Source organism: Cotesia glomerata, linkage group LG9 (genome assembly GCF_020080835.1).
Source record: "Cotesia glomerata isolate CgM1 linkage group LG9, MPM_Cglom_v2.3, whole genome shotgun sequence".
Classification (NCBI taxonomy): Eukaryota; Metazoa; Arthropoda; class Insecta; order Hymenoptera; family Braconidae; genus Cotesia; species Cotesia glomerata.
In genome coordinates this window covers 18630453-18658385 of record NC_058166.1, presented here as the reverse complement: position 1 = coordinate 18658385, position 27933 = coordinate 18630453, and the positions used below count along the sequence as shown (strand labels likewise).

The following is a 27933-nucleotide window of genomic DNA, read 5'->3' as shown; positions in this document are numbered from 1 at the left end:
TGACTGCCGTGACTTGTGAACTATAAATAAATAGAATTTTGCTTTATTAAATAATGATTTTGTTAAACTGCACTGTACTTTCTTAAATATTGACGCTTTTAAAGATATAAGCTCATCCCGATGTTCCACTCATCAAGAGCTTTCATTTGAGTACCCACATGCATTTTCATATATTTTTCATATATACATATATATATATCTCTATATATATATATATATAATATATATAAATATATGAAAAATTGATGTGGGTACTCAAATGAAAGGTCTCGATAAGTGTAATGTCAAGATGAGCTTATATATTTAAAAATGTCAATAGTTTACAAAATACAAGGTCATTTTTTAATTATTGACATTTTTAAAGATGTAAGCTCATCCCGACATTACACTCATCGAGACCTTTCATTTAAGTACCCACATGGCAATTTTTATATATTTTATATATAAAATATATATGGTATTTGTAAAATATATAAATATATAAAATATATGAAAAATTGATGTAGGTACTCAAATGAAAGGTCTCGATGAGTGTAATGTCGGGATGAACTCATATCTTTAAAAATATCAATAGTTAACAAGATACAGTGTCATTTCTTAACTATCGATATTTTTTAAGATATAAGCTCATTTCGATGTTACACTCATCAAAACCTTTCATTTGAGTACCCACATCAATTTTTCATATATTTATGTATATTATATATATGTATGTATGAAAAATATATCAAAAATGCATGTGGGTACTCAAATGAAAGCTCTTGATGAGTGTAACATCGAGATGAGCTTATATATTTAAAAATGTCAATATTTCACAAGACACAAAGTCATTTCTTAATTATGAATCTAGAGATATATCTTCATAATATAGAAATAAATTAAATAAGTTTTAGATTTTCAAAAAACTAGATTTTAGTTTGATAAAATTGAATGTCTCTATTAATTTTTTTCGGTTTTCAAAAATAGGCGGATTGTTTTAATAATTATACCTTACAAATATATCCATGTATAAATTAATGTTTTGTACAAACACATACGTATATATGTATATAGGAGCGTGTATAAACGGAAAAGCAAGAGCAGAGAATCCGTGAGAGATTGCGGGTAAAGTACGTAACGACGATTAATCCCACGGAGCCGACAATTAATCGTGCAATCTCGTAGGTTGCTGTGTGTGCTGAGAAGGCGGAGGATCAATCCATCCTCTGGAGCGTACCGGCATACACAACACACCCAACAGATGCGAGCAAAGAACCTCGTGCCGTAACACGAGAGGGGTGGCTAACTTTATATGTATATACATATATATCTTCCGTATATCATCCCCCGACCCTGGCAAATATGTACGGGAAACCTTCTGAGGGCTCAACTTTATATTTTATCCATCATCTCAGCTCAGCCTTATTATATTATATATACACTGTCTCACATTTCCGGGTTAATTGCATTTTAAATTCCCCTTTTTATTTTAACCTCATTATTATTTACCCGTAATTAGAGCCTTCATTACCGACATCACGCTGCTTTTATGGCCATCGCTATTTTTTACAGCGACTGCTAATTAAGCTATCAAATTTTTTATTTAATATTTATTAATGTTAAAGATGCTAAAAAAAAAAAAATACTGACTCCAAGATTCGAACTCCGTTCTTTCTAAATGCAAGTTTAGCGAACTTTGCACTTAGCCATGCCAAAAAGTTGAGGTAGCTCCTTTTCAAAAAATTTTTTTCTAGAAAATTATTATAAAGTACAATCTTTTAACTAGAAAGAAAATAAATTAAAAATTCAATCGCAAAGTCCTTTGAAAATTAGATAAAAATAAACAAATAAACTTTACTAAAAAAAATTAATTCTTTTTCTTTCAGTTTGTAATTTTCTGTAAGTGAAGTTTGCAATTAAAGTTGTAAATAAACAAAAAAAAATACTGACTCCGGGATTCAAACCCTGTTCTTTCCACGTGCAAGTTTAGTGGTCTTCGTGCTTAGCCACGTGAAAAAATCGAGGTAACTCCTATTTAAAAATTTTTTTTTTCCAAATTTTCTATAAAATCTTCTCTTTTTACTGGTAAGAAAATAAATCTAAAATTCAATTTGAAAGCTCCTTTAAAATGCGGGTAAAATTCTGTAAAATACAATCTTTTAACTGGTAAGAAAATAAATTAGAAATTCAATAGCGAAGTCCTTTAACAATTAAATAAAAATAAACAAACAAACTTTACCAAAAAAAAATTAATTCTTCCTCTTTTATTTTTTAATTTTCTTCGAATAAAAGCTTGCAATTAAAGTTGTAAATAAACAAAAAAAAATACTGACTCCAGGATTCGAACCCCGTTCTTTCCACGTGCAAGTTTAGTGATCTTCGTGCTTAGCCACGCGAAAAAATCGAGGTAACTCCTATTTAAAAAATTTTTTTTCCTAAATTTTCTATAAAATCCCCTCTTTTCACAGGTAAGAAAATAAATCTAAAATTCAATTTGAAAGCCCCTTTAAAATGCGGGTAAAATTGTAAAGTCAGTAAAAAAAACAAAGTTTCCTTAGAGATTATCCGGCATTTATTAACACGAATAAGCTACGGATTTTGAGAGAGTATTTTTCAGGCAGTCAATAGGACTCGGAGTAATTCAAATCACGTGTCTCTGTTTTTAGTTTAACCAGTAAGCCCTCGGGAAAGAAATGAGTCCTTGTGGGCATTGGAAATAGAAACGTGTTCAGTGGTTTTAAAACGAGCGTTCTCACCACACGTGCTCTTTCTATTTCTCTATCTCGGGGTGAATAGAACCGGTACGATGTAAAGTTACGTTAAGTAGAATGAAATACCGATTCAGTTCAAGCACACACACACACACACACACACACACACACACACACACACACACACACACACACACACACATGTGGATGGTTCTTTATGGTTTTAAGTTTTTAAAATTGTGGAATATTGCGAAGCAAAAGACCAACAAAGGAACAGAGTAGCTACTCGGGCTGAAATTCTTAAGTGAAGCCCACAAATCTCCGGTCAATGACAGTTATGTACGGTCCAGCTATCGGGCGACTTACACCAAATTGTCCGGTGACCGATCGAGGGAAAAAACAGATGCTGACAATAAAATAAAAAAAATGAATACAAACACTCACTCACGCACACAATGTGGAAACTGCTGCTGCCTCCTCCTTACCAGAACGAACGTTGTATCTGGTTTCTTGGGAGTTGGATGTGGAAAATTTATCGATCGGGGGTCATCCATCATGGCTCACTCTATTAAACCACCATGGCTTGCTATTATATCTGTGTTCTACACACATCGAGGCAGACTAGGCCAGGCTGACCCCTTTTCCGCTAGCACTTTGCTTCTTCCTTTTTCCTTCCCACCTCCCATCTCCTCCCACTCCCACAGAGGCCGATGGTATTCTCTTCCTGCGTGGTCTCTATTTCTGGACATGTATTATCAGTGTCGGGTATCAAAAGGACGTTTGATTTTTTTCGGAAGAAAGAATGAGTGGTTTTTGTAGGAAATACTCGGTTTTGGTGGTTGAGATGATAAAAACGAATTGAGAAGATGATCAATTTGAGATCTAGGGTTGGTGTATACGAGAAAAATAAGGACTTTTTATAAATTAATATTATTATCGTTTAAAAAAAATTTTTTTTTAATTAAATAGTATATTTTTAACTAGTCAATATAAAAATTGTTATAACTTCTAAAATATTGAGTTTTGGGAAAAATTATTAAAATCCAAAATTGTAGCTTAGAAAATTTTCTACCAATAATGTTTTTGTCTTATAGGGATATCTGTAAGATTTTAGAAGCTAAGAAAAATTTTATTAATGTTATTATTTTTTCTTTAATTTCTTTTTAACACTTAAAATTTTAAAACCCCCATGAAAAAAAAATATGAAATAAATTTATTTCGAAATATATAAAAAATATATTTTTAATAACTAACTTTTGGCCGATTTTCATATATATTTTATATATTTCAAATATATTTTTGATATATTAAAAATATATTTTTTTTTTAATTTTCAGCTATGTATTTTAAAATATATCTTGGATATATCTAAAATATATTTAAAATATAAAAAATATATATGAAAATCGGCCGAAAGTTAATTATTAAAAATATATTTACTATACATATTTTTTATAGATTTTTAATATATTTAAAATATATATTTTTTATATTTTTTTTTTATGAAGCACATTAATTATCTATTTAATTTATTTAAAATTATATAAAAAATAAAATCTATCTTTAACGTTGATTCGAGTAATATTTTTCCCTCGATGAAGCACACTTTACGTCTCCAATGAAATAGCATTACCCGAGAAAAAGTAAAATACACTAAGGTAAAATAAGCGAACTGAAGAATAAAAAAATATAAAATAACTATTTTCTTCTGGAAAACTATTTCACTGACTTAAATTACTAAGTCTTGAATTTAAGCTCTAGCTCCAAATTCTTTTTTACAAAAAATCTTCTATCTTATATTTTTTATTAAAATTTTTTCAACAATTATTGAAATAATTTTTTTATTCAAAATAAATTAATATTAATTTTAAAAATAAAATTTTCCTAAAAAACTTGAATTTTTTGGTATTTAATTTTCTTGTATGACATAAGTAGTGTACAAAGACGGAATATCACCCCGTAGAGATAGAATAGAGAGTTCGAGCCCGGGGAGTAATAGCAACAGTAATAGTACCATGAAAAAGAGATAAAAAGATGATAATAAAAAAGGTGGGTTATTAGCTCGCGGCGACTTTCGCTCCCATCGTTTCCATCTTGTCTTCTTCCGTCTACTAATACTACTGCTGCTGCTTCTGCTGCTGGTAGATCAAGTAGTGTGTTAGCTTCCTAGCATTATTATACAGCAACCTCCCGTGGGCACTTGGAAGTTTGAGAAACGCGGTCTCGATATCGCGGGCGCTGCTTATAGAACGCAGCGGCAAGCTAGGAACCCCAGACGGCAATCAACCCCCGGGGTATGTTTGATCAGTTAGTCATTGCTCTATAACTTCCTTCACTCACTCGATCGTTACCAATTTCCTTCTGCACTACCCTCACGCTTATTCAAATATCGCTCTATTTTTTGCTCGACTGTTTGTAGGCCGGAAAATCTCAGTTATTCCGACGGGTTTTATTTGAAAAAAGCAAAAAAAATAATTATTATTATTATTTTATTTTAAATAAATATTGTAGGAATTTTTTTTATTGGAATTAATAATGAGCAATAGTTAAGTTACTATATCTTCTAAAATATTGAAGGTATGAAAACATTTATTGTAGGAAATTATCTAAGCTACAATTTTAGTACGCCGATAGAAGGATTTATTAATTATTAATAATTTAATTTATTTAAAGATAATTATATAGTTTATTAAATTTTAATAAATATTTTTTAACATTCAATAAACATTTATTTGGGAGGAAAATACATTTATTAATAGTTAATAAGTATTTATTAATAGTTAACAAATATTTATTAACAATTAAAAAATATTTTGTAGAGTGAATTTGTTTCGCTTGCAATAAAATATGGTATGAAGATTGCTTATAAACAAAAATTATCTTTATAAATTATTTGCATTAATTATATTACATTATAATAACGTTTATTGTAAAATAGCAAATTCTATCACAGCTCATAATTATCTTTTATATTTTTAAATATTAAAATGGTTAATTTATTTAGTGAATTGAATTATTATCATGTATTCCAGCTATAGGGTTATAAAAAGTGTCAAAAGAAAATTGCTATTTTTGTTTTTTATTTTAAATAAATATTTGTTAATAGTTAACAAATATTCATTGACCATAATAAATATTTATTAACAGTTAAAAAATTGTACTTAATAAATTACTTATTAACTGTTAACAAATATTTATTAACATTTAATAAATCGTTTTTAATAAATAATTTATTAACTGTTAATGAATATTTATTAAATCCTAAGATGTTAAAAAATCATTTATTAACAGATAATAAAGCTTATTAAATATAAACAAATCCTTCTATCACTGTAAACTGATAGAAAGATTTATTAACTATTAATAATTCAATTTATTTGAAGACAATTATAAAATTTATTAAATTTTAATAAATATTTTTTAATATTCAATAAACATTTATTTGGGAGGAAAATACATTTATTAATAGTTAATAAGTATTTATTAATAGTTAACAAATATTTATTAACAATTAAAAAATATTTTGTAGAGTGAATTTGTTTCGCTTGCAATAAAATATGGTATGAAGATTGCTTATAAACAAAAATTATCTTTATAAATTATTTGCATTAATTATATTACATTATAATAACGTTTATTGTAAAATACTAAATTCTATCACAGCTCATAATTATCTTTTATATTTTTAAATATTAAAATGGTTAATTTATTTAGTGAATTGAATTATTATCATGTATTCCAGCTATAGGGTTATAAAAAGTGTCAAAAGAAAATTGCTATTTTTGTTTTTTATTTTAAATAAATATTTGTTAATAGTTAACAAATATTCATTGACCATAATAAATATTTATTAACAGTTAAAAAATTGTACTTAATAAATTACTTATTAACTGTTAATAAATATTTGTTAACTGTTAACAAATATTTATTAACATTTAATAAATCGTTTTTAATAAATAATTTATTAACTGTTAATGAATATTTATTAAATCCTAAGATGTTAAAAAATCATTTATTAACAGATAATAAAGCTTATTAAATATAAACAAATCCTTCTATCACTGTAAACTGATAGAAAGATTTATTAACTATTAATAATTCAATTTATTTGAAGACAATTATATAGTTTATTAAATTTTAATAAATATTTTTTAATATTCAATAAACATTTATTTGGGAGGAAAATACATTTATCAATAGTTAATAAGTATTTATTAATAGTTAACAAATATTTATTAACAATTAAAAAATATTTTGTAGAGTGAATTTGTTTCGCTTGCAATAAAATATGATATGAAGATTGCTTATAAAAAAAAATCATCTTTATAAATTATTTGCATTAATTATATTACATTATAATAACGTTTATTGTAAAATAGCAAATTCTATCACAACTCATAATTATCTTTTATATTTTTAAATATTAAAAAGGTTAATTTATTTAGTGAATTGAATTATTATCACACGGAAAAAAGTAAAATGTAATATTCACTCGGATTCCGGTTAATTTTTATAGTTTCAGACAGTAAAGCGGACATCGGGGTGGCAAAAATATAAATGTTACAGAACTCAATGTAGAAAGTATAAAAGCCACAATTTATAATTTAATATCCAAAATAAGTGATTAGTAGCTGTCACTACACTGTAAATCCAAGTGTTTTAACAAAACACACATAAAGTGTTTTGTTCCTATTTTGAAGCATTGTAGTCACTTTTAAAACACTTTCATGTGTTTTAATTTCCCATGTTAAATTTCCATTTGTAGTCACTTTTAAAACACTTCGATTTACAGTGTATAGTAAATAACGACTCTTTCATCTTAAAAAATTACAGTTTCAAAGAGTAAAAATTGCCATTTCAATGTATAGTCCATATTATGAGGAGAAGGGGAACTCAGATGAAAGAGAAGGGGGTCTCACTTTGGGAGAATTTAACATTTGAAGCAGTAAAAATTATACTTTTAAAATATACATTTTACCAGTCCAAGCAAATCAATAATTACAGTTTGATTTTTAGAGTTGCGTTTAAAATTTATCATTTTACTTTGTAAATATTGACGTTGCTTGTATTAGAAATTTACTAACTTTATTTTATACTTTTTACATATCATTGCGATCATTTTTTAGGTACGAAATGATAAATATCAAAATCTGAATTCTTAATTATTATACTTTAACATTTTAGACATTTACATATCGAATATTACTGTTTGAAATAGTATTTTCTTCTATGTAAAGAGTAAATTGTAACGTTTAAATGGTAAATATTCTTTCCCGCTTCACAGCATTATTTATATTTGTAAAAATGCTTACCGTAAGATGGACGGTGTGGCTTAATATATATAGAATAAGCGAAAGGAAATTTAATATAGACCGGATAGCTCAAATGGTAGAGTAGCCGACATGTCTTCGGAAGGTTCTGGGTTCGAATCCCAGTCCGAGCTATCTAATAATTTTTTCTCGCATATTCTATAAACTCACATTAAGATGATTCTCTCCACAATCCTTTCTCAATCCTTACCTACCAATATCCTGTTACGTGAATGTGTAACGCTTCAGGTAATAATTACCGTAACTCCTATTCTTTCTCGCTTCACAGCATTATTTGTATTTGTAAAAAATGTGGAACGCTTCACGATTTTGCGTGTCATCCTTGCTGGAACACGTAACAGTTCCACAAAAGTGAATAGTAAAATCACGATTTTACTGTTTGAAATGATAATTTTTAGTGGTTGATCATTAATTATTATAAATCGACTGTTATTTATTACAGTTTACTTTTTTCCGTGCATGTATTCCAGCTATAGGGTTATAAAAAATGTCAAAAGAAAATTGCTATTTTTGCTTTTTATTTAAAATCAATAATTGTTAACAGTTAATAAATTGTACTTAATAAATTATTTATTAACTGTTAATAAATATTTATTAAATCCTATGATGCTAAAAATAATTTATTAACAGTTAATAAAGCATATTAAATATAAACAAATCCTTCTATAAGTGTATTTTATAATTTTTCAAAAAAATCAATTCTAGGAGTTATAGCCATTTTTAGCGTAACCAAGCATTAATATCGTAATTAAATAAAAAAAAAAATTTAATATTAATAATAATAAATCTAATGGATTTTTGACTTTTATAATAAAAGTATATCAAAGCGTCAAAGCACAAGTTTAAGCCTCAGTATATTTTCCTCTGGCTTAGGACGTTACTTTTTTAGTCCTGGCCGTCTGAGTACTCGTACTCGTATGAGTAGCAGGGCCAAAAGCTCGTGTCGAATGGAATAGACGGCAGATTCATAAAAAAAATACAACAAAACACTGACGGAAATATAAAAATGTTTTTTAGCTTTGTTAAAGCACAGCCACTGCAGAGAAAGAGAGCCAGGTAAATAAATGTATACGTATATGTATATATATATCTGTAGCCATTATGCTGGATGCTGGGAGTAGTCATACGTGGGATAAAGTCATATGTAAAACATTAAGTGTAAATGAGAATTTTTTCCAACAACGGCTTAATGAACTGACGGTAGCTAAAGAGAATATGAAAGAAATGCTGAATATAATGTTACTCACTAAGCATGATATACTTTACTTTTCTATTTTTACTATTTCATATTATACATATATCCATATATGCATGCGCTATTTTTTCCATCCATTTATTTACATTCATCTGAAAATAAATTTAATTATACGAGGTGAATAAAAAATAATTCAGTATGTAGTTCTGAGGTGAATTCTCTAACAACTTATACTGAAAAGTATTTTTAATTACCGAGAAATTTTTTTAACATATGATTCATTAGAAACAAATGATAATGCAATGAAATTTATTAATAAAACATTTAGTCAAGCTTGTATACGGATTAAAAAATTTTCTTATTATAAATGTTTTATATATGACCATATTAATCCATATATGATCATACCAGGCCATATAAAGCCATATGTGATCATATCAGACCATATAAAGCCATATGTAATCATATCAGACCATTTTTAGCCATATAAAACCATATATGATCATTAAAAGTTAATATGTGACCACATCATGCCATATAAAGCCATATATGATCATATCAGAACATTTTGAGCCATATGAAACTTTATGTGACCATGTAAGATTGATATATGGTCATATAAAGCCATACAAGCCATATATGATCATATCAGGCTATATCAAGCCATATATATGACCATATTAAGCTATATATGATCACACCCAGCCATATAAAGCCATATATGATCACAACAAACCATAGTTGGCCATATAAAACTATACGTAATCATATAAGATTAATATATGGTCATATCAAGCCATTTTGAGCCATATGACATCATATATGACCATTTATAATCATATCAGGCCATATTAAGCCATATAAGAACTATCTGGTCACACAAAAAATTATATTCGATTATATCAGGTCACATTAAGCCATATATGATCATATCAAGTCATATAAAGCCATATATGATCATATGAAGCCATATTAAGTCATATATGATCATATGAAACCATATTAAGTCATATATGAACTATCAGGTCATATTAAAAATTATATTCGATCATATTAAGCCACATATGATCATATCAGGTCATACCAAAACATATATGATCACATAAGGTCATATTAAGTAACATATGATTATATCAGGCCATATTAAGTCATATATGAACTATCAGGTCATATCACAAATTATATTTGATCATATTAAGCCATATATGATGATATCAGGTCATATTAAGCCATATATGAACTATCAGGTCACATCAAAAATTATATTTGATCATATGTGATTGTATAAAGCTATATATGAACATATTGGACTATATTTAGCAAGATATTGTATTGACCTATTAAATTTTAATATCTCTTCATATTAGCAGGTCGTAAAAAATTTCTAGATTAATGAAAATAAATAAAAAAATATTGTTTGAATATTGATATTAATATCGTCATCAAACGGAGACACAGAAGACATAAAAGAGAAGCGGAATGGTTATTCGGGTTGTTTCATTTGGGATCCAATATAAGGTGATTTTCACAGGCAATAAATAACTTGAGCGTGACAGTATGTAGACAGAAAATGCGAGGAATGCGAGCTTCAGAGGGCCAAATGAAAAGAAAGTGATCTTTGCGCTCTAAGAAGTACTTTCGTATCGACAGCGGCCTCCACCCCCGCCTTAAATACTATATACTACATACTACATACTACATACAAGTGTAGTATATTTTCCAATAATTGCGAGCGTGGACATGGACAGACGCCAGCCATTTTTGCAGTCGAAACTGAGTCTCAGTTAACGTCTCAGACGACATTTGCCCTTTTCTTATTTATTGTCAAATAAAAATATTTTTAAATAAATTATATTTAAGCTTTTTTTTAATTAATCACCAATAAATGAAATATTTAAAGCGTCATTGGCTTTTATTGTCTTGTTATATTTTTTTTTTTACGGACCTTTTTTGTCGAGAGTTGATAATGACGAGAGAAAATGGTTATCTTTGAAAGAGCAGAGCGACCCCTTTGATCCATTGTTCTGAGGTCGGCCCTCAGGCACTTCGGAAAAACCGCTGGCACACTCTCATCCCTTCGAAATACAAAAAAGAAAAAATAAAAAACGAGAAAAGAGAAGGAGAGAAAAGATAGACATGGACAAGAAGACAATGGGACGAAAGAGCAAAGAAAAATTTAATCCTTGTCTACCGGCGATCTCAGTTTGTGTTTCTGGTGCTACCGTGGCTGTTTCACGAATGAGAGGAGACTAAAAATTGAAAACCAGACGGAAAGTAGATTCTAGATTCTAGATTGTAGATTGTATGCCTAGAAGTATTCCGCTGGGTGTATGTATTATTTATTGTTGAGTAGGTCATACTTTAGAGTGCAGTCACTTTTATGGTGGCTCTTTGTATCTGTCTGCTGTCTTTGCAACTCTAATATCGCTAAAGGATATTAAGTTCCACGATTTTTTTTATTTTTATTATATTGCACGACTGATGATTGCTTTACGATCGAAAAAAATTTTTTGCCTACATTTCGGCACACTGATAGAAAGATTTATTAACTATTAATAATTCAATTTATTTGAAGACAATTATATAATTTATTAAATTTTAATAAATATTTTTTAATATTCAATAAATATTTATTTGGGAGGAAAATACATTTATTAATAGTTAATAAGTATTTATTAGTAGTTAACAAATATTTATTAACAATTAAAAAATATTTTGTGGAGTGAATTTGTTTCGCTTGCAATAAAATATGATATGAAGATTGCTTATAAACAAAAATCATCTTTATAAATTATTTGCGTTAATTATATTACATTATAATAACGTTTATTGTAAAATAGCAAATTCTATCACAGCTCATAATTATCTTTTATATTTTCAAATATTAAAAAGGTTAATTTATTTAGTGAATTGAATTATTATCATGTATTCCAGCTATAGGGTTATAAAAAGTGTCAAAAGAAAATTGCTATTTTTGCTTTTTATTTTAAATAAATATTTGTTAACAGTTAACAAATATTTATTAACCATAATAAATATTTATTAACAGTTAAAAAATTGTACTTAATAAATGGTATTTAATAAATAATTTATTAACTAGTAATAAATATTTATTAAATCCTAAGATGTTAAAAAATCATTTATTAACAGATAATAGAGCTTATTAAATATAAACAAATCCTTCTATCACTGTAAACTGATAGAAAGATTTATTAACTATTAATAATTCAATTTATTTGAACACTGATAGAAGGATTTGTTTATAGTTAAAAATATTTGTTAATATTTAACAAATCATTTATTAGAGACGACTTTTAGTCCTTAACAAATATTTCTTAGTATTTAAAAGATTTATTAATATTTAATAAATGAATATCTGATTTATTAAATACAAACAAATCATTTTAAATACTAAGAAAATATTTGTTTGATACTAAAAATGGTCTCTAATAAATGATTTGTTAACTATTAACAAATATTTTAATACAAATAAATCCTTATATCAGTGAAGACAATTATAAAATTTATTAAATTTTAATAAATATTTTTTAATATTCAATAAACATTTATTTGGGAGGAAAATACATTTATTAATAGTTAATAAGTATTTATTAATAGTTAACAAATATTTATTAACAATTAAAAAATATTTTGTAGAGTGAATTTGTTTCGCTTGCAATAAAATATGATATGAAGATTGCTTATAAACAAAAATCATCTTTATAAATTATTTGCGTTAATTATATTACATTATAATAACGTTTATTGTAAAATACTAAATTCTATCACAGCTCATAATTATCTTTTATATTTTTAAATATTAAAATGGTTAATTTATTTAGTGAATTTAATTATTATCATGTATTCTAGCTATTGGGTTATAAAAAGTGTCAAAAGAAAATTGCTATTTTTGTTTTTTATTTTAAATAAATATTTGTTAACAGTTAACAAATATTGATTAATCATTAATAAATATTTATTAACAGTTAATAAATCGTACTTAATAAATTATTTATTAACTGTTAATAAATATTTATTAAATCCTAAGATGTTAAAAAATCATTTATTAACAGTTAATAAAGCTTATTAAATATAAAAAAATCCTTCTATCAGTGCAACTATTTTTATTATTATTATTATTATTATTATTATTATTATTACACTCATGTTAGTTCGAGGAATAAAAATATGTTGGACACTATTATCATGATTATTTAATAAAAATTAATTCCATATTTTTTAAAAATTTATTAAGTGCAATATAAGTAAAAAAAAAGTCAAAATAGTTTTAAAAATTTTTAATTGAGTCAAATTTTTTTAATTATTTTAAAGAAGATGTAAATGTTAATAAATTTTATTATTATTAAAGTATATAAATTTTTAATAAGGTTTAAATCTAGATCCTTGATTGAAAATTTATATTAAATTTTTTTGGCAGTATTGAATCAAGTTTGCGAGTAACTATAATTTTTAAACAAAACTTGTTGCGAAGTATCCAATATCGACGGAAAATTCAATTTTCAGGATTCTATTGTTTCGTTGGTAAGAACAATAAGGATACTGCGGGGTAATTAGAGCTCTGTAGATTATTTACGGTACGACCAGAGATATAATAGTCAATATTATAGACAGCGGTGGTTTGTTAGTTATAAACTGCGATTCTGATGGACAGATCGAGTAATTAAATATTCTATAGCGGAGGTTTCAGTTTCTGATTTCTCGGGAGATGGACGTCCGGCTTCGATCTATCAGAAATTATAAAAAGAAATTATAGCTAAAAATTACTGTGGAAATTAAATATGATTTTAATAATAATAATAATAATAGTAGATGTGATTGATAAGTTGTATTAATTTTATTTTTATTTTCAGATTGAGAAAAAATCAATATTGAGAATAATGAATACTTGTTATAAGAATTTAAATTTAAATTTTAAATTATTTTATTGAAAATTTTTATCATTTTTATTTTTAAGTTGAAGAAATTTTTTTTTTTTTTTTTTTTAGTATTTCTTTTTGGAAAATAAAATTTTTTTTTCATACAGAAAAAAAAAGTTTTTTTAAAATCAACAAGTATATTTCATTCTAGTTTTATATGGCAATAAATTAACTTTATTTTAATATATATATATATATATATATATATATATATATATATATATATATATATATATATATATATATATATATATATATAATCAATTTTTCTAATATAATTTGAATCATAAATAATATAATATTTAATATCAATATTAATATTTAATATTAATAAATAATATAATATAAAATTATTTCAAGTAATAAAATATAAATATTTTTTTTTTTTATTAAAAATTTGAATTAAAATCCAAGACACAATTTTTTTTTAGCCAAAAAAAAAGATTTGTTGTAAAATAAAAAAAAATTTTTTTTTTATACATGTGAAAATCTACACAACTCCAAAATTTTCACCAATAAATAAATAAATATAACTTGTTGGTACTTAAATTTTCAGAAATTTTCTTTAAAATCCAAAAATTTACATTCCAAATTTTTATTTTTAATCCTGAATAATTTTTTCAAAAAATTTTATTGTAAAAAAATCATTACAAAAAAATTAAATTATTAAAAATAAAATTATTGTAAAAAATTAGTACAAATTTTTTTTATAAATTTAAACAACGAGTTCCGGCCCATTGAACCCGTGATTTAAAAGATGTAGGGTGATTTTATCTAAAAAATTTCGAGTGGTGCTTTGTTCGGGTTAAATTATATACATATATACCTATTTATAGTTACATAACCTTTTGTGTTTAATAGAAGGTATGTTACCTCTTTATTACCATTATTATTATTATATTTATTGTACATAATACGAAACAAATATATATATAATATAAATTTATTCTGTCTTCTGTCTTGTATTCAGAGCAGGCTGACGTTAATCCAAAGACGATGGAATCACAAGTAGACAAAGCTCGAACCACGGGCGTCTACAAATGTCACCGGTGTCATCTGAAATAAAATCTTGCGAGGCAATACGGCCATACAAACTCGGCATAGAAATTTACGGACCGGTGGGTCTATTCAAATAGTTGAAACATCAAATTTCAACTGCTTTGTTCACCCGCGAATAAATAAAGAAATGATCGCTCTTGTTCTGCAAATGTAAATTCATGTGAATAAGTCGAAAAACGCATTGCTATTTTTTTTCTCTCTATTTATGAGAGATTATCTTCTTGTTGAAGAGGATTTGCTGCAATTCATAATTTATGTTTTGTGAATTTTTTTCGTAGTTTATTATCGGTCCAGATGTCTGCTATTTAATGCCGTATTAATGTTAAAAGAATATTTTTAAATTTATTACTTTTTAACTTAAGCCGTCAGAGGGATTATGATTTAATTATTTCTTAACTCGGCTTGGTTTTATTATAATTGTGTTAACGTAATCACGAATTTAATGGATTATGTAAGTCTTATTTTTAAATTTTTAATGATCTTTGGATTAAATTAGTTTGAGAAAAATAAATTGCATTTTTTAATAGTGCAAAAATGGTAATAACTCCTGAAATAATGATTTTTAAGAAAAATTTAAAGAATTCAAATTTTGCTTAGAAAATTGCCTGCAAAAAATGTTTGTGTCTTATTGGGCTATCTTCAATATTTTAGGAAATATAGGAAGTAAATAAATGCTTACATTATCATAAGTCAAAAATCATTGTTTAATTACTATAAAAATGGTCATAACTCCTAAAATAATGATTTTTCGAAAAAATTGTAAGAGTAAAATTATAGCTCATAAAATTTTCTACAAAAAGTGTTTTTATACTATGGAGCTATCTTTAATATTTTAAGAGATATAGTTAATTAAAAAGTGCCTTTGTATTAAAAAATGAAAAAGTATTATTTAGTCACCAGAAATTATTGTTAAGTTATTTAAAAAATGACTATAATTCCTAAAATTTTGATTTTGGGAAAAATTATAGGAATCTAAAATTGTAGCTTAAAAAATTTCCAACATAAAACGTTCATATTTTATGGGACTATCTTTGATATTTTAGGAGATGTAGTTAATTGAAAAGTGCCTCTGTATTAAAAAATTAAAAAGTATTATTTAGTCACCATAAATTATTGTTGTTATTTAAAATACGACTATAACTCCTAAAATATTGATTTTTTTGAAAAATCAAGAATCAAAAATTATAGCTTAGAAAATTTCCTACCAAAAACGTTTTTATACTATGGGGCTATTTTTAATATTTTAGGAGATATAGTAACTTAATAATCGCTCACAAAGTACACAATTAAAAATCATTATCTAGTCACTTTAAAACTGGTCATAACTCCTAAAATATTGATTTTTAGGAAAAATTGTAGCTCATAAAATTTCTTATAAAAAATATTTTTATACTATGGGGCTATCTTCCATATTTTAGGAGATATAATAAATAAAAAAATTCCTCTGTATTAAAAATTGAAAAATTATTATTTACTCACCATAAATTATTATTAAGTTATTTAAAAAATGACTATAATTCCTAAAATATTGATTTTTAGGAAAAATCATAGAATCTAAAATTGTAGCTCATAAAATTCCCAGCAAAAAACATTTTTATGCTATGGAGTTATCTTCAATATTTTACAAAATATATTAACTTAAGAAGAGGCTGGCAATAGCCTGGTCGGTTCGGTGCCCGCTTTTCGAAAGAGTGGGACCCGGGTTCGATCCCGACACGCGCCAATATTTTTCAGTGATTATAAATAAAAATATGTGCGTTAATGTTGCCAGCCTCTGGATGTGGCAGAGATAGCCGGGCGGCACACGTCTGACTTGGGTGATCACCCATTTAAGCAACAACTTGAATGAGTGATCACTCTAGTCAGCGTTGGCTAGCGCGAGGGATCTCTGCACACTAGGATAGGGGCCTAATGCTCCAGTGGTCGATAAAGAAGAATTTCTTATCAATCACTGTAGACTTAACCCAGCTCCGACTGTACTAACATGGGTTTTCTCTGTGGTCTCCCCATGTTTCTGTTCCAATACCCGAGTGGACCAGGGTGAATGCGGTACAGAAGGCACAAGTCGGTCCACAGCCGCATTAAGAAGTGTGTGTTGGGAATGAAAAAATCCCGACATGTAGGGGGGTGGGGTCAAAAGAAGTAGTGAGTATAATGAAGTGATAATAATGATGGAAGTAAATACAAAGTAGAGCTGGGAAAAAAGTGCGTTGTGTAACAAAGGGAAGTGAGAAATAATACCCCACCCTCCCTTGTAAAACACTGCCCAGGTGATACAAGTAAAACCTCCATTATTATTATTAACTTAAGAACATGTAGGACAGAGAATATTCAAATTTTGGACAAAATACTGAGACGCTTTTTGACCAAGTAATTTTTGAACTAAAAATTATTAAACTTGGCAGGAGTATGTTAATAATAGTCCTTCATAAATTGATTCTTCTATTTTAAAATTTAATCATTGAAAAAAAATAACAAAATGATAAATAAATAGGTAGAGTTCGCGCGTAAAACTGCCTTATCTCCGGGCCCGTCATATATTCAAGTAAATAAACTTTACTATAAAGAAATTACTCATAAACTTACAACCAATATAATCTTTAAGATTGATTTAATTTTTTGGTTAATCTTTACTTTAGTTTAGATTACTTATAAGACAGAATTATTAAAATGCAACTAGGTTTGAATAGAAAACTAATTATCAACAAAAAATTTCATTTACTATAGTAAATAAACTATAGTTTAATTTTTTTGAACAGTGTTGGGAGTATTGACAGTCAGCCTGATAATCTTCAGTGCATTTTATGTGTTTCAAATAAACATCCGATACATTCAATTAGCATTTGTTATCACTAGTCAAAACTGAATTACCGACAACAGACTGTATTACATGCTCTTAAGTAGTGCTCACTATCATAAGCTCAAAAAAAATTTCATTCTTAAATCTGACGTGACAACGCTCCATATAAAACCACCTTGATAATAACAGAGCAGAACTATGATATTTAAGTATATAATTAAAAAGTAACCCTTACAACGGTTTCCTCTTCAAATAATTACAGAACCTCAATCAAACAGTAGCCGTGGTAATCCCCCAGCTCCCTTCAGCGCAAATATTCCTCGCACAATATTCAACTCATTAATTAATTCCCATTCGACATTATTCCCAGCCAGGACATTTAATTACAAAAACCCACATACTATACACTACATCAGTCTATATATATATATATATATATATATATATATATATATATATATATATATATATATATATATATATATATATATATATATATATATATATATATATATATATATATATATATATATATATATATATATATATATATATAATATATATACATATATATAATATATATATATATATATATATATATATATATATATATATATATATATATATATATATATACATATATATATATATACATATATACATATATATATATATAATATATATATATATATATACATATATTATATATATATATTATATATATATATATTATATATATATATTATATATATATATATATTATATATATATATATATATATATATATATATATATATATATATATATATATATAGCATATATATATATATATATATATATATATATATATTCACACACTCACACATGAACTGGCAAACATAAGCGATACATTTTTCATCGACATACATATTCATAGCGTCATTACCGGTCATGATCCATGAGACTGTTAAACGGTTCCGTCGGGCGGTGATTACCGCTGCAGCCATGGTTCTGCTCTTGCATTATATATATGTAGCTGAAACCCCCCTTGCAGGTATATTATCAAGTTAGCTTCTTCCAGCACCATTAACCATCTTACCCCGGTTGGCTAAGCGGCTTCTCACAACTTTTTATTGCTCTTTTAAGTTTTTTTTTGCCCTCGTAAATTAATACCTAACCCACCTGACGCAGAAACACACACACACATACATGAAGAGTATGTATGTAAATTATGTATGGATCCTCATTACACACATGTCGATATAATGTAACGCGAGTCAATGACAAATTGCCTCGCACTCGCTAATGTCGGCGAATTTTGCCTCCGGCTGATAATCTTCGATAAGTTTGACTTGTTTTTTATTTTTTATTTTTTTAAGCACTGCCCACAGGCTATCAATTTTTACATTAGGCATGTATATACAGGAAGAAAAAATAAATAATGGCAATAATAATAATAATGATACTTTTTTTATGTATTTAATAAATGTTTTAGAAGCTAGGGTCATTTTTGTAGGAATTAGATAATAATTTTTAAGTATAAAAATGTTTTTGTAGGAAATTTTATGCTACAATTTTTATTCATATGATTTTTGAAAAACTTAATATTTTAGGAGTTATAGTCATTTTTAAGTAATTTATGGTAACTAGACAATTATATTTTAGGTATAATTTAATAAGCATTGGTTAAGGTACTATATATTTCCTAAAATATTAAAGATAGCTCTATAGTATAAAGACGTTTTTTGTAGGAAATTTTCTAAGCTATAATTTGGTCTTCTATAAATTTTCCTAAAAATCAATATTTGAGGAGTTATGACCACTTTTAAAGTAATTAGACAATGATTTTTCATTTTTACTAATTAAGTTATTAATAAAGTAACTATATTTCCTAAAATATTGAAGATAACCCTATAGTATAAAAATGTTTTTTGTAGGAAATTTTCTATAGTACAATTTTTGATTCCTAATTTTCCCAAAAGTCAATATTTTAGGAGTTATCGTCATTTTATAGTGACTAATAATAATTTTATGTGACTAAAAAATGATTTTATATTTTTGACCATATAATTGTTTTTTAAATTACTATACCTCCTAAAATATTGAAGATAATCCTATAGTATAAAAATGTTTTTTATAGAAAATTCTCTAAGCTACAATTTTTGTCTCATAAATTTTCCCAAAAATTATTATTTTAGGAGTTATGACCATTTTTTAAATAACATAATAATAATTTATGATGACTAAATCGTAATTTTCCATTTTTTAATACTAAAACAATTTTTTATTGAGTATATCTCCTAAAATATTAAAGATAGCTCCATAGTATTAAAACATTTTTTAAAGGAAATTTTCCAAGCTACAATTTTGGAATCATAATTTTTCCCAAAACTCAATATTTTAGGAGTTATGACCAGTTTTAAAGTAACTAAATAATGATTTTTTATTTTTGTCTATATGCGCACTTATTAAGTTACTATATCTCCTGAAATATTAAAGATAGCCCCATAGTATAAAAACATCTTTTATAGGAAATTTTATAAGCTAGAATTTTGGATTTCTACACGGGAAAAAAATCCTATGAAAAATTACAATAGTAACATCGTAATCCAGGACTAGACTTTCAGTAACTTGATTTTTACGATGCTGCCGTCTACAAAATACAATTTGAATTATTGAAAATTACGATGTTATTTAGTAAATTTTTTTTCCGCAAGAGCAAGTGAATAAGGACGCATACTATATGTTTTAATAAAAGAGAGACCAGTAGTTTGCGACGCCACCACCGAAAGATGACCAACTACTGTATGGAGGGTCTTATTATGTGACTGAACAAAAATTTTATATAATCTTTCCGATAATGTAAGGGGATAAACCTTTCTTTTAATAGCTTCCTCTTTCTTTTTTGTCTTCTTGTTCTATTCTATTATTATGTTATATTTTTTAATTTTAATTGTTGTTGATTTAATGTCTCTCATGTACTATTCTAATAACGTAAGCCTTTTTCATGAAAATCAAGTTTCTTTTTTAGGCTAACTAGTATAAACCATGTATTAACACTTTATGTACTTAACACAATAAGAATAAGAAAAACTATATTATTTACTTCACTATGTACAGCCCCTGAGGCTTATCAGGTATTAAGAAATATCATTTATGTTATCCTCTATGAGAGCCCGTATGGGCCAGGTAGAAAATTTATTTTAAGTAACAGGTCTTACGTTTATACCTGTGTATTATGTTTATATCTATGTATCAATGATTTAAATAAATAAACGCTTGGATAAAAAAAAAGGGGATAAACCTTGGACTTGTGGCGGAGAGGACACCGGGTTCGGTTCCTCGGTGATACAGAATTATTTTTTCGGTGACCTAAACTCCTTTTTAATTTGAGTGATAGAAATTTGCGATGTTGCATCGTATAAATTACGATGTTTGAGTTCTGGTCCGGCACAACAATGTCCTATACTAAAAATTACGATGTTTTTATTGTAATTTTTCGTACAATTTTCTTTCCGTGTATAATTTTTCCCAAAACTCAATATTTTAGGAGTTATGACCATTTCTTAAATAACATAACAATAATTTATGGTGACTAAATAATAATTTATCATTTTTGAATACAGAAACACTTTTTAATTAAGTGTATCTCCTAAAATATTAAAAATAGCCCCAAAGTATAAAAACGTTTTTTGTAGGAAATTTTATAAGCTACAATTATCATATCATAATTTTTTGATAAAATCGATATTTTAGGAGTTACAGTCACTTTTAGAGTGACTAGTCAATGATTTGGTATTTAATTAAAAAATTTTTTTAATAAATAATTTCTTACAATTTTTTTTCTCAGAAATTTTGAAAAATTTCCAATTGGAAATTTTTTTACTAAAGTTTAAAAATAAAAAAAAAAACAGTAAAAAATATGCTTGAGACCAGAAATTACTTTCTGTCGAGAAAACATAAGTGAGTACGAGAAATATACAAAGAAGAAGGGAACGAAGAAATAAAAATAACCCAAAGAAGGAGAAGAAGAAGACGAAGGTGTGCCCCCGCAGCGTTGAAAAACAAACGAGGTAGGTTAATGAGACTTGCCTGGTCTGGAACCGTAGATGTAGACGTTGTGTCCGGAGATAAATGTGTAATTTACAGCTTGAGTGTGTAAGAGTAGTTTAGAATAAAAATTTAGAGATGAAGAATGATGGAGGAGAAATGGGATGAAAACGTATGTAGCGTGACGCTAGTATAGTCCCAGTGTATACAAACTGCTTTGCATAGAAATTCATTTTATGTGGTTCACACTCACCTTTAATCTTCTGTGTAAGAGTACACTCTGGGCTCTGTACTAAAGATTCTATGGGCTGACGATAACGAGGAAAGGCGAGCGTGGGTGTCAACACACGCTTTAAGCCCACGACCACTTTTTACGATTCTACTGGCCAGAGAGTTTTACTGTTTTCCTGTTTCCAAAATTTGGCATCAAAAATTTATTTAAGAAAAAATAAAGAACTGAAAATTTATCAGGTAAAAATTTAATATTGTTATTTTTACAAAAAAGATCTATATCTTCTAAAATATTGCTTACAAAAATTTTTAATGAGACAAAAATTGCTCAAAATTTTATTTTTTACAAATTTTGTTCGACATTTTTTTCTAAAATCATTATTTTCAAAAGTACACCCATTTTTCTTCAAAAACTTCATTTCCAAAAATGTTTTCTTCAAAAACTTCGTTTCCAAAAATGTAAACTCGTAATTTTGACAAAAAATAACTATATTTTCCTAAATATTGATCTTAAGAAAATTTTTTAAGATAAAAAATGTTTAAAATTTTATTTTCTACTAATTTTGTTTAAAACATTTATTTTTAAAATCAATATTTTGAAAATTACACTCATTTTTCTTCAAAAATTTCGTTTTCAAAAATGTAAACTCGTAATTTTGACAAAAAATAATAACATTTTCCACAATATTGATCTTAGGAAAATTATTTAATATCAAAAATATTCAAAATATTATTTTCTACAAATTTTGTTCAAATATTTGTCTCTAAAATTGATATTATCAAAATTACAGCAACTTTTCTTCAAAAATGCCGTTTCCAAAAATGTAAACTTATATAATTTTGACAAAAAATAATTATATTTTCCAAAATATGGATATTAAGAAAATTATTTGATATCAAAAATATTAAAAATATTATTTTCTACAAATTTTGTTCAAAATATTTTTTTTAAATCAAAATTTTCCAAATTACAGCCATTTTTCTTCGAATATGTTGTTTCCAAAAATGTAAACTCATATTTTTGACAAAAAATAATTATATCTGGCAAAATTTTGATCTTAGGAACATTTTTTAAGATCAAAAATGTTTAAAATTTTATTTTTTACATATTATAGCCATTTATATACATATACATTATATTTTCTACATATTACAGCCATTTTTTTTTCAAAAATTTCGTTTACAAAAATGTAAACTCATAATTTTTACAAAAACTACTTACATTCTCCAAAACGTTAATCTTATAAAATTTATGAAGGCACAAAAATTGTTAAAAATTTTATTTTAGACAATTTCTACTTAAAAGATTTTCTACTGAACTCAAAATTTCCATAACTACACCCATTTATAAACATTTCATAATTTTTCTAAAAATATCACACTATACTTCCTCCAAAAACCATCAATATCTCACTATTACAAAAACTTTTGCTCCTACCAAATTTTCACTTCTATTCAAAATCAAATCCCCTACAACTTTTATCTCAACCATTTTCCCTAAACCCAAAACTCTGCAAACTACACCTTCTTATTGCTATCAGTGATCTTGCTGATCAACCCCTGCCCTGGAAAGTCCGTCAAAATAATACTCAAAGTGTTCCCTGGATTCCTAAAATACTCGTACATCTTCCTATTGGTCCCAGTAGTCCGATCGAGTTCTCCCCACCAGAAGTAGCCGCCAGTAGCGACGGCCTTGGGGCCCTGGATGATGTCCGAGAACCCGGACAAGTAATTAATATAGCACTTGTGATGCTGATTGGGGTCAAACTGGTCATCTTGGAGTGACTTTATGTCATGCCACTTGTCAATAGCAGTGTACTTGGTCCCAATCACCGAAATGTCCCAATTATTTTGAACCTTGCAAGGCAATCTGATCGTGCAATTGTCAAACCCGTTGTCCGCCTTGACCAGCAGAATCTTCCCACGGTGCTGACCCAGGGTGTCATTGTACTTCCAATTCTGGACGAAAAGTCCCCCGGATAATTTGTTGTAGTTCTCCAAAATTTCGCACTCGCTCAGCGTGCAGAAAAGGTTGGAAAATTCAACTTTCATGAACATTATTATCAATTCCTTGGGGTTCCTCTGGAAAAATTTGGTCACGTTGGTCACTATAGAGTCGAAAGACCTTTTTAAGTAGATTGGCCCGTGGTGCATCTTGAATGAATTCAAGAGAGGCCTGACCCGCATGTCGAAGACTCGAATCCCGGCGCCCAATTGCTCGGAAATGGTCATAACTTGGGCTTCTGCAGCGTTTATCGTGTTGTAGGCTGCCGAATCGTGGGTCCCAATCAGCGCCAGGGTGTTCAATCGACGCGAATCTGGAAGAGATGACAGGAATGTGTTGCGTATTTTGAACACGCCCCTGTAGTTCTTTGGGATTGCCGTACAGCAGGCTGAGTTGCAGACGCTTTCTACTGTCGATAAGGTGGACAGCAGCGTTATCGACAGTAGAAGCAAATATGGAGGCGACATTCTGTGTTTTCGAAATTTGGTGACGAACCGGAACAGAAATTAGTATATTATGTTATTTTCATAGGTAAAATTAAAATTTTTTTTGAGTATAATAGAGACTAAGTGTAAATTTTCCCGATAAATTTTTGAATTTTAGGGTAATGTTATATTTTTTATTATTATTATTCTGCAAAATTTTTTTTTAATCGAAGAAGCTTAAAAAAAGTTGACTTTGCAGACTTCTTGAAAATTTCCGGTATTTTTGAGCCCAAAAATTGCCTTAATAGAAAATTTTTGAGCTTGAACCAAAAAAATTAAAAATTGATCCGGAAAATGCTATAAAGGATAGTATTAAAAAGCGATAACTTTTGAACGCGTGGTTCGATTTTGATGTTCTTGGCGGCAATGTAAGCAGTTTTTTGAGCTCAAAAAGTGTTTATAAGGTTTTGAGCCGATTAATTTAGAAACTTAAAAGTTAGATCGAAAAGCATGATGAAATAGTGTTTTTTTGGAATTTTTTGTTATTGATATCTTTAAAAAGTGATAACTTTTGAACACTTAGTTTAATTTTGAACTTTTTGATGGCCATCGACGCAGTTTTTAATACTAAACAACCTTATGTATGGTTTTGAGTCAATCAATTGATAACTTTCGTAGTTATATTGAAAAAACTATAAAAAATCAGATCCGAACTAAAACCTTAATTTTCAATTTTTTCGAGCGGGAAATTTAAAAATTGTATTTCAAAGTATAAATAATAAAAATAATTTTGTTACAAATAAATCTATAGATATTTACTTGAGGGAAATATTGTCCGTCACTTTTAATAAAAACATTTTATTATAAACTGAGACAGTATTTTCATAAAAAATTCATATCGACTAATTTTAAAAACGAGTTTGTTTATCGAGCATTTAACTTCTTGCCAATTAGATAACAATGTATGACAATAACTTTCGTGTTTTATGCATTTAGTGCCATATAATTGCAAATACAGTGCCTCAATACGGGAAAAATTTTCTTTGCCTTGGATAATAAACGTACGCTAGTAATAATGATCGTCGATGATAATAACACCGAGTGTTTTGTAAATTAAATTGTTTAAAAAAAAAAAAATAATAAAATTAAAATTTGCAGAATCGGGAAAAATAAAATAACTAGATTTTTATTATAGAAGCTGCTGAAAAAATTGAATAAATATGGAAGCACAAATAAGAGCAAAGAGATAAAATACTTAATAATTTGGAAACACAGACAACATGAATAATGTATAGAAGTATCATAGGATGATATCCATAACAATACATATCGGATCGTTTTGACGTGTACCCTGGATAGGAAGCAGACATTAGTATACAGCTTCCAGCACCCTCAATAATAGCCCCCGGTACAGCCATCGCATCATATCATGCCATCCAGTTTTGCCTTTTTTTTTTTTTATTTTATTTATCATTTTTTTTGTTTGCCAGCCAGCCACCAGAGCCGGCTAAATAACCATCCCCAATAACCCTTCACGGCAGTCAGTTTGAACAGTGTCAAATGTCAAAAAAGACGAGATACATTCCCTGCTAAGTGCTTTTTCTCCATTCAAACTCCTTAGATAGACAAAGAGGGGAAGATCATTCCATTATCAGCCATACTGACATGTTTTTTCACGGTAAAAAAAAATAAATTTTGAGCCAATCCATTAACTTGAAAAATAATCTATATTATTAAGAGAATAAGCAAAATTTTGTGGGCAGGGTATTTATATGATAAAATGGGTTTTTATGGTTAAATTTGGTATCGTTGGAAATGTCCTGATCTGGAGTTGTACCATTTCATGGGTTCATATCATTCTCATCAATAGTCAATTTATTATGATAAGTATTTAAGTTGTATTCTAAAATGCTTTATCTCTAGAGACATAATTAGGAAATAACCTTGTATCCCGTGAACTATTGACATTTTTAAAGATATAAGCTCATTCTGATGTTACACTCATCAAGACCTTTCATTTCAGTACCCACATCAATTTTTCATATATATTATATATTTATATATATATATATGAATACATGAAAAATATTTCAAAATGCATGTGGGTACTCAAATGAAAGGTCTCAATGAGAGTAACATCATGATGAGCTTATATCTTTAAAAATATATCATAAGTTGACAAAATACAATACAATTTCTTAATTATTGACATTTTTAAAGATATAAGCTCGTTCTGATGTTACGCTCATTAAGAGCTTTGATTTGAGTACCCACATCAATTTTTCATATATTTTATATACTTATATATATTATATATATGTATATATGAAAAATATATCAAAAATGCATGAGAGTACTCAAATGAAATCTCTCGATGAGTGGAACATCATGATGAGCTTATATCTTTAAAAATATCATGTTGACAAAATACAATGTAATTTCTTAATTATTGACATTTTTAAAAAATTAAGCACATTCTGATGTTACACTCATCAAAACCTTTCATTTGAGTACCCACCTCAATTTTTCACATATTTTATATATTTATATATATTATATATATGTATAAATGAAAAATATATCTAAAATGCATGAGAGTACTCAAATGAAATCTCTCGATGAGTGGAATATCATGATGAGCTTATATCTTTAAAAATATCATAAGTTGACAAAATACAATATAATTTTTTAATTATTGACATTTTTAAAGATATAAGCTCATTCTGATGTTACATTCATCAAGACCTTTCATTCGAGTACCCACATCAATTTTTCAAATATTTTATATATTTTTATATATGTATATATGAAAAAAATATCAAAATGCATAATAAATACTTATTAACTATTAATAAATGTACTTTCCTCCCAAATAAATATTTATTGAATGTTAAAAAATATTTATTAAAATTTAATAAATTAAATAATTGTCTTTAAATAAATTAAATTATAAATAGTTAATAAATCCTTCTATCAGTGCATAATAAATTTTTTTTAAAAAATAATTTAAATCCGCCATTGATGGAAAAGTTTAAAATTAAAATAGAAGAAAAAAGTATCCATTAAAAATAAGTTTGAATGAGGAGAAAACTTTTCTTATTTATTATTTACATGTAAAACCTACATGATATATATGTGTATATACATATAAATTTTTTTCACCGATGAAAAAGTGAAACTTGGTGCGGTAAAGCACAGTTGAGTATAAATCAAAAAAGTGTCTCAATTTAAA

At 27.0% G+C, this 27933-nt stretch overlaps 1 protein-coding gene across 3 annotated transcripts; it reads right to left on the bottom strand.

Moving 5' to 3' along the window:
- Positions 1-21864: 21864 nt before the first annotated feature.
- LOC123271533 lies at positions 21865-25579 on the bottom strand. 3 transcript variants are annotated; one of them, XM_044737878.1, is made up of 3 exons: positions 25521-25579; positions 23782-24744; positions 21865-21875 (listed from the first exon to the last, which is right to left on the bottom strand). In XM_044737878.1, exons 1-2 carry the CDS (start codon positions 25556-25558, stop codon positions 23790-23792), a joined length of 993 nt encoding a protein of 330 aa, XP_044593813.1. In that variant the 5' UTR covers positions 25559-25579; the 3' UTR covers positions 21865-21875; positions 23782-23789. The 3 variants fall into 3 exon arrangements, with proteins under 3 accessions (XP_044593813.1, XP_044593812.1, XP_044593814.1); XM_044737877.1 differs by lacking the exon at positions 21865-21875 and having other exon boundaries at positions 23442-24744; XM_044737879.1 differs by lacking the exon at positions 21865-21875 and having other exon boundaries at positions 23444-24769; positions 25519-25545.
- Positions 25580-27933: the final 2354 nt, after the last annotated feature.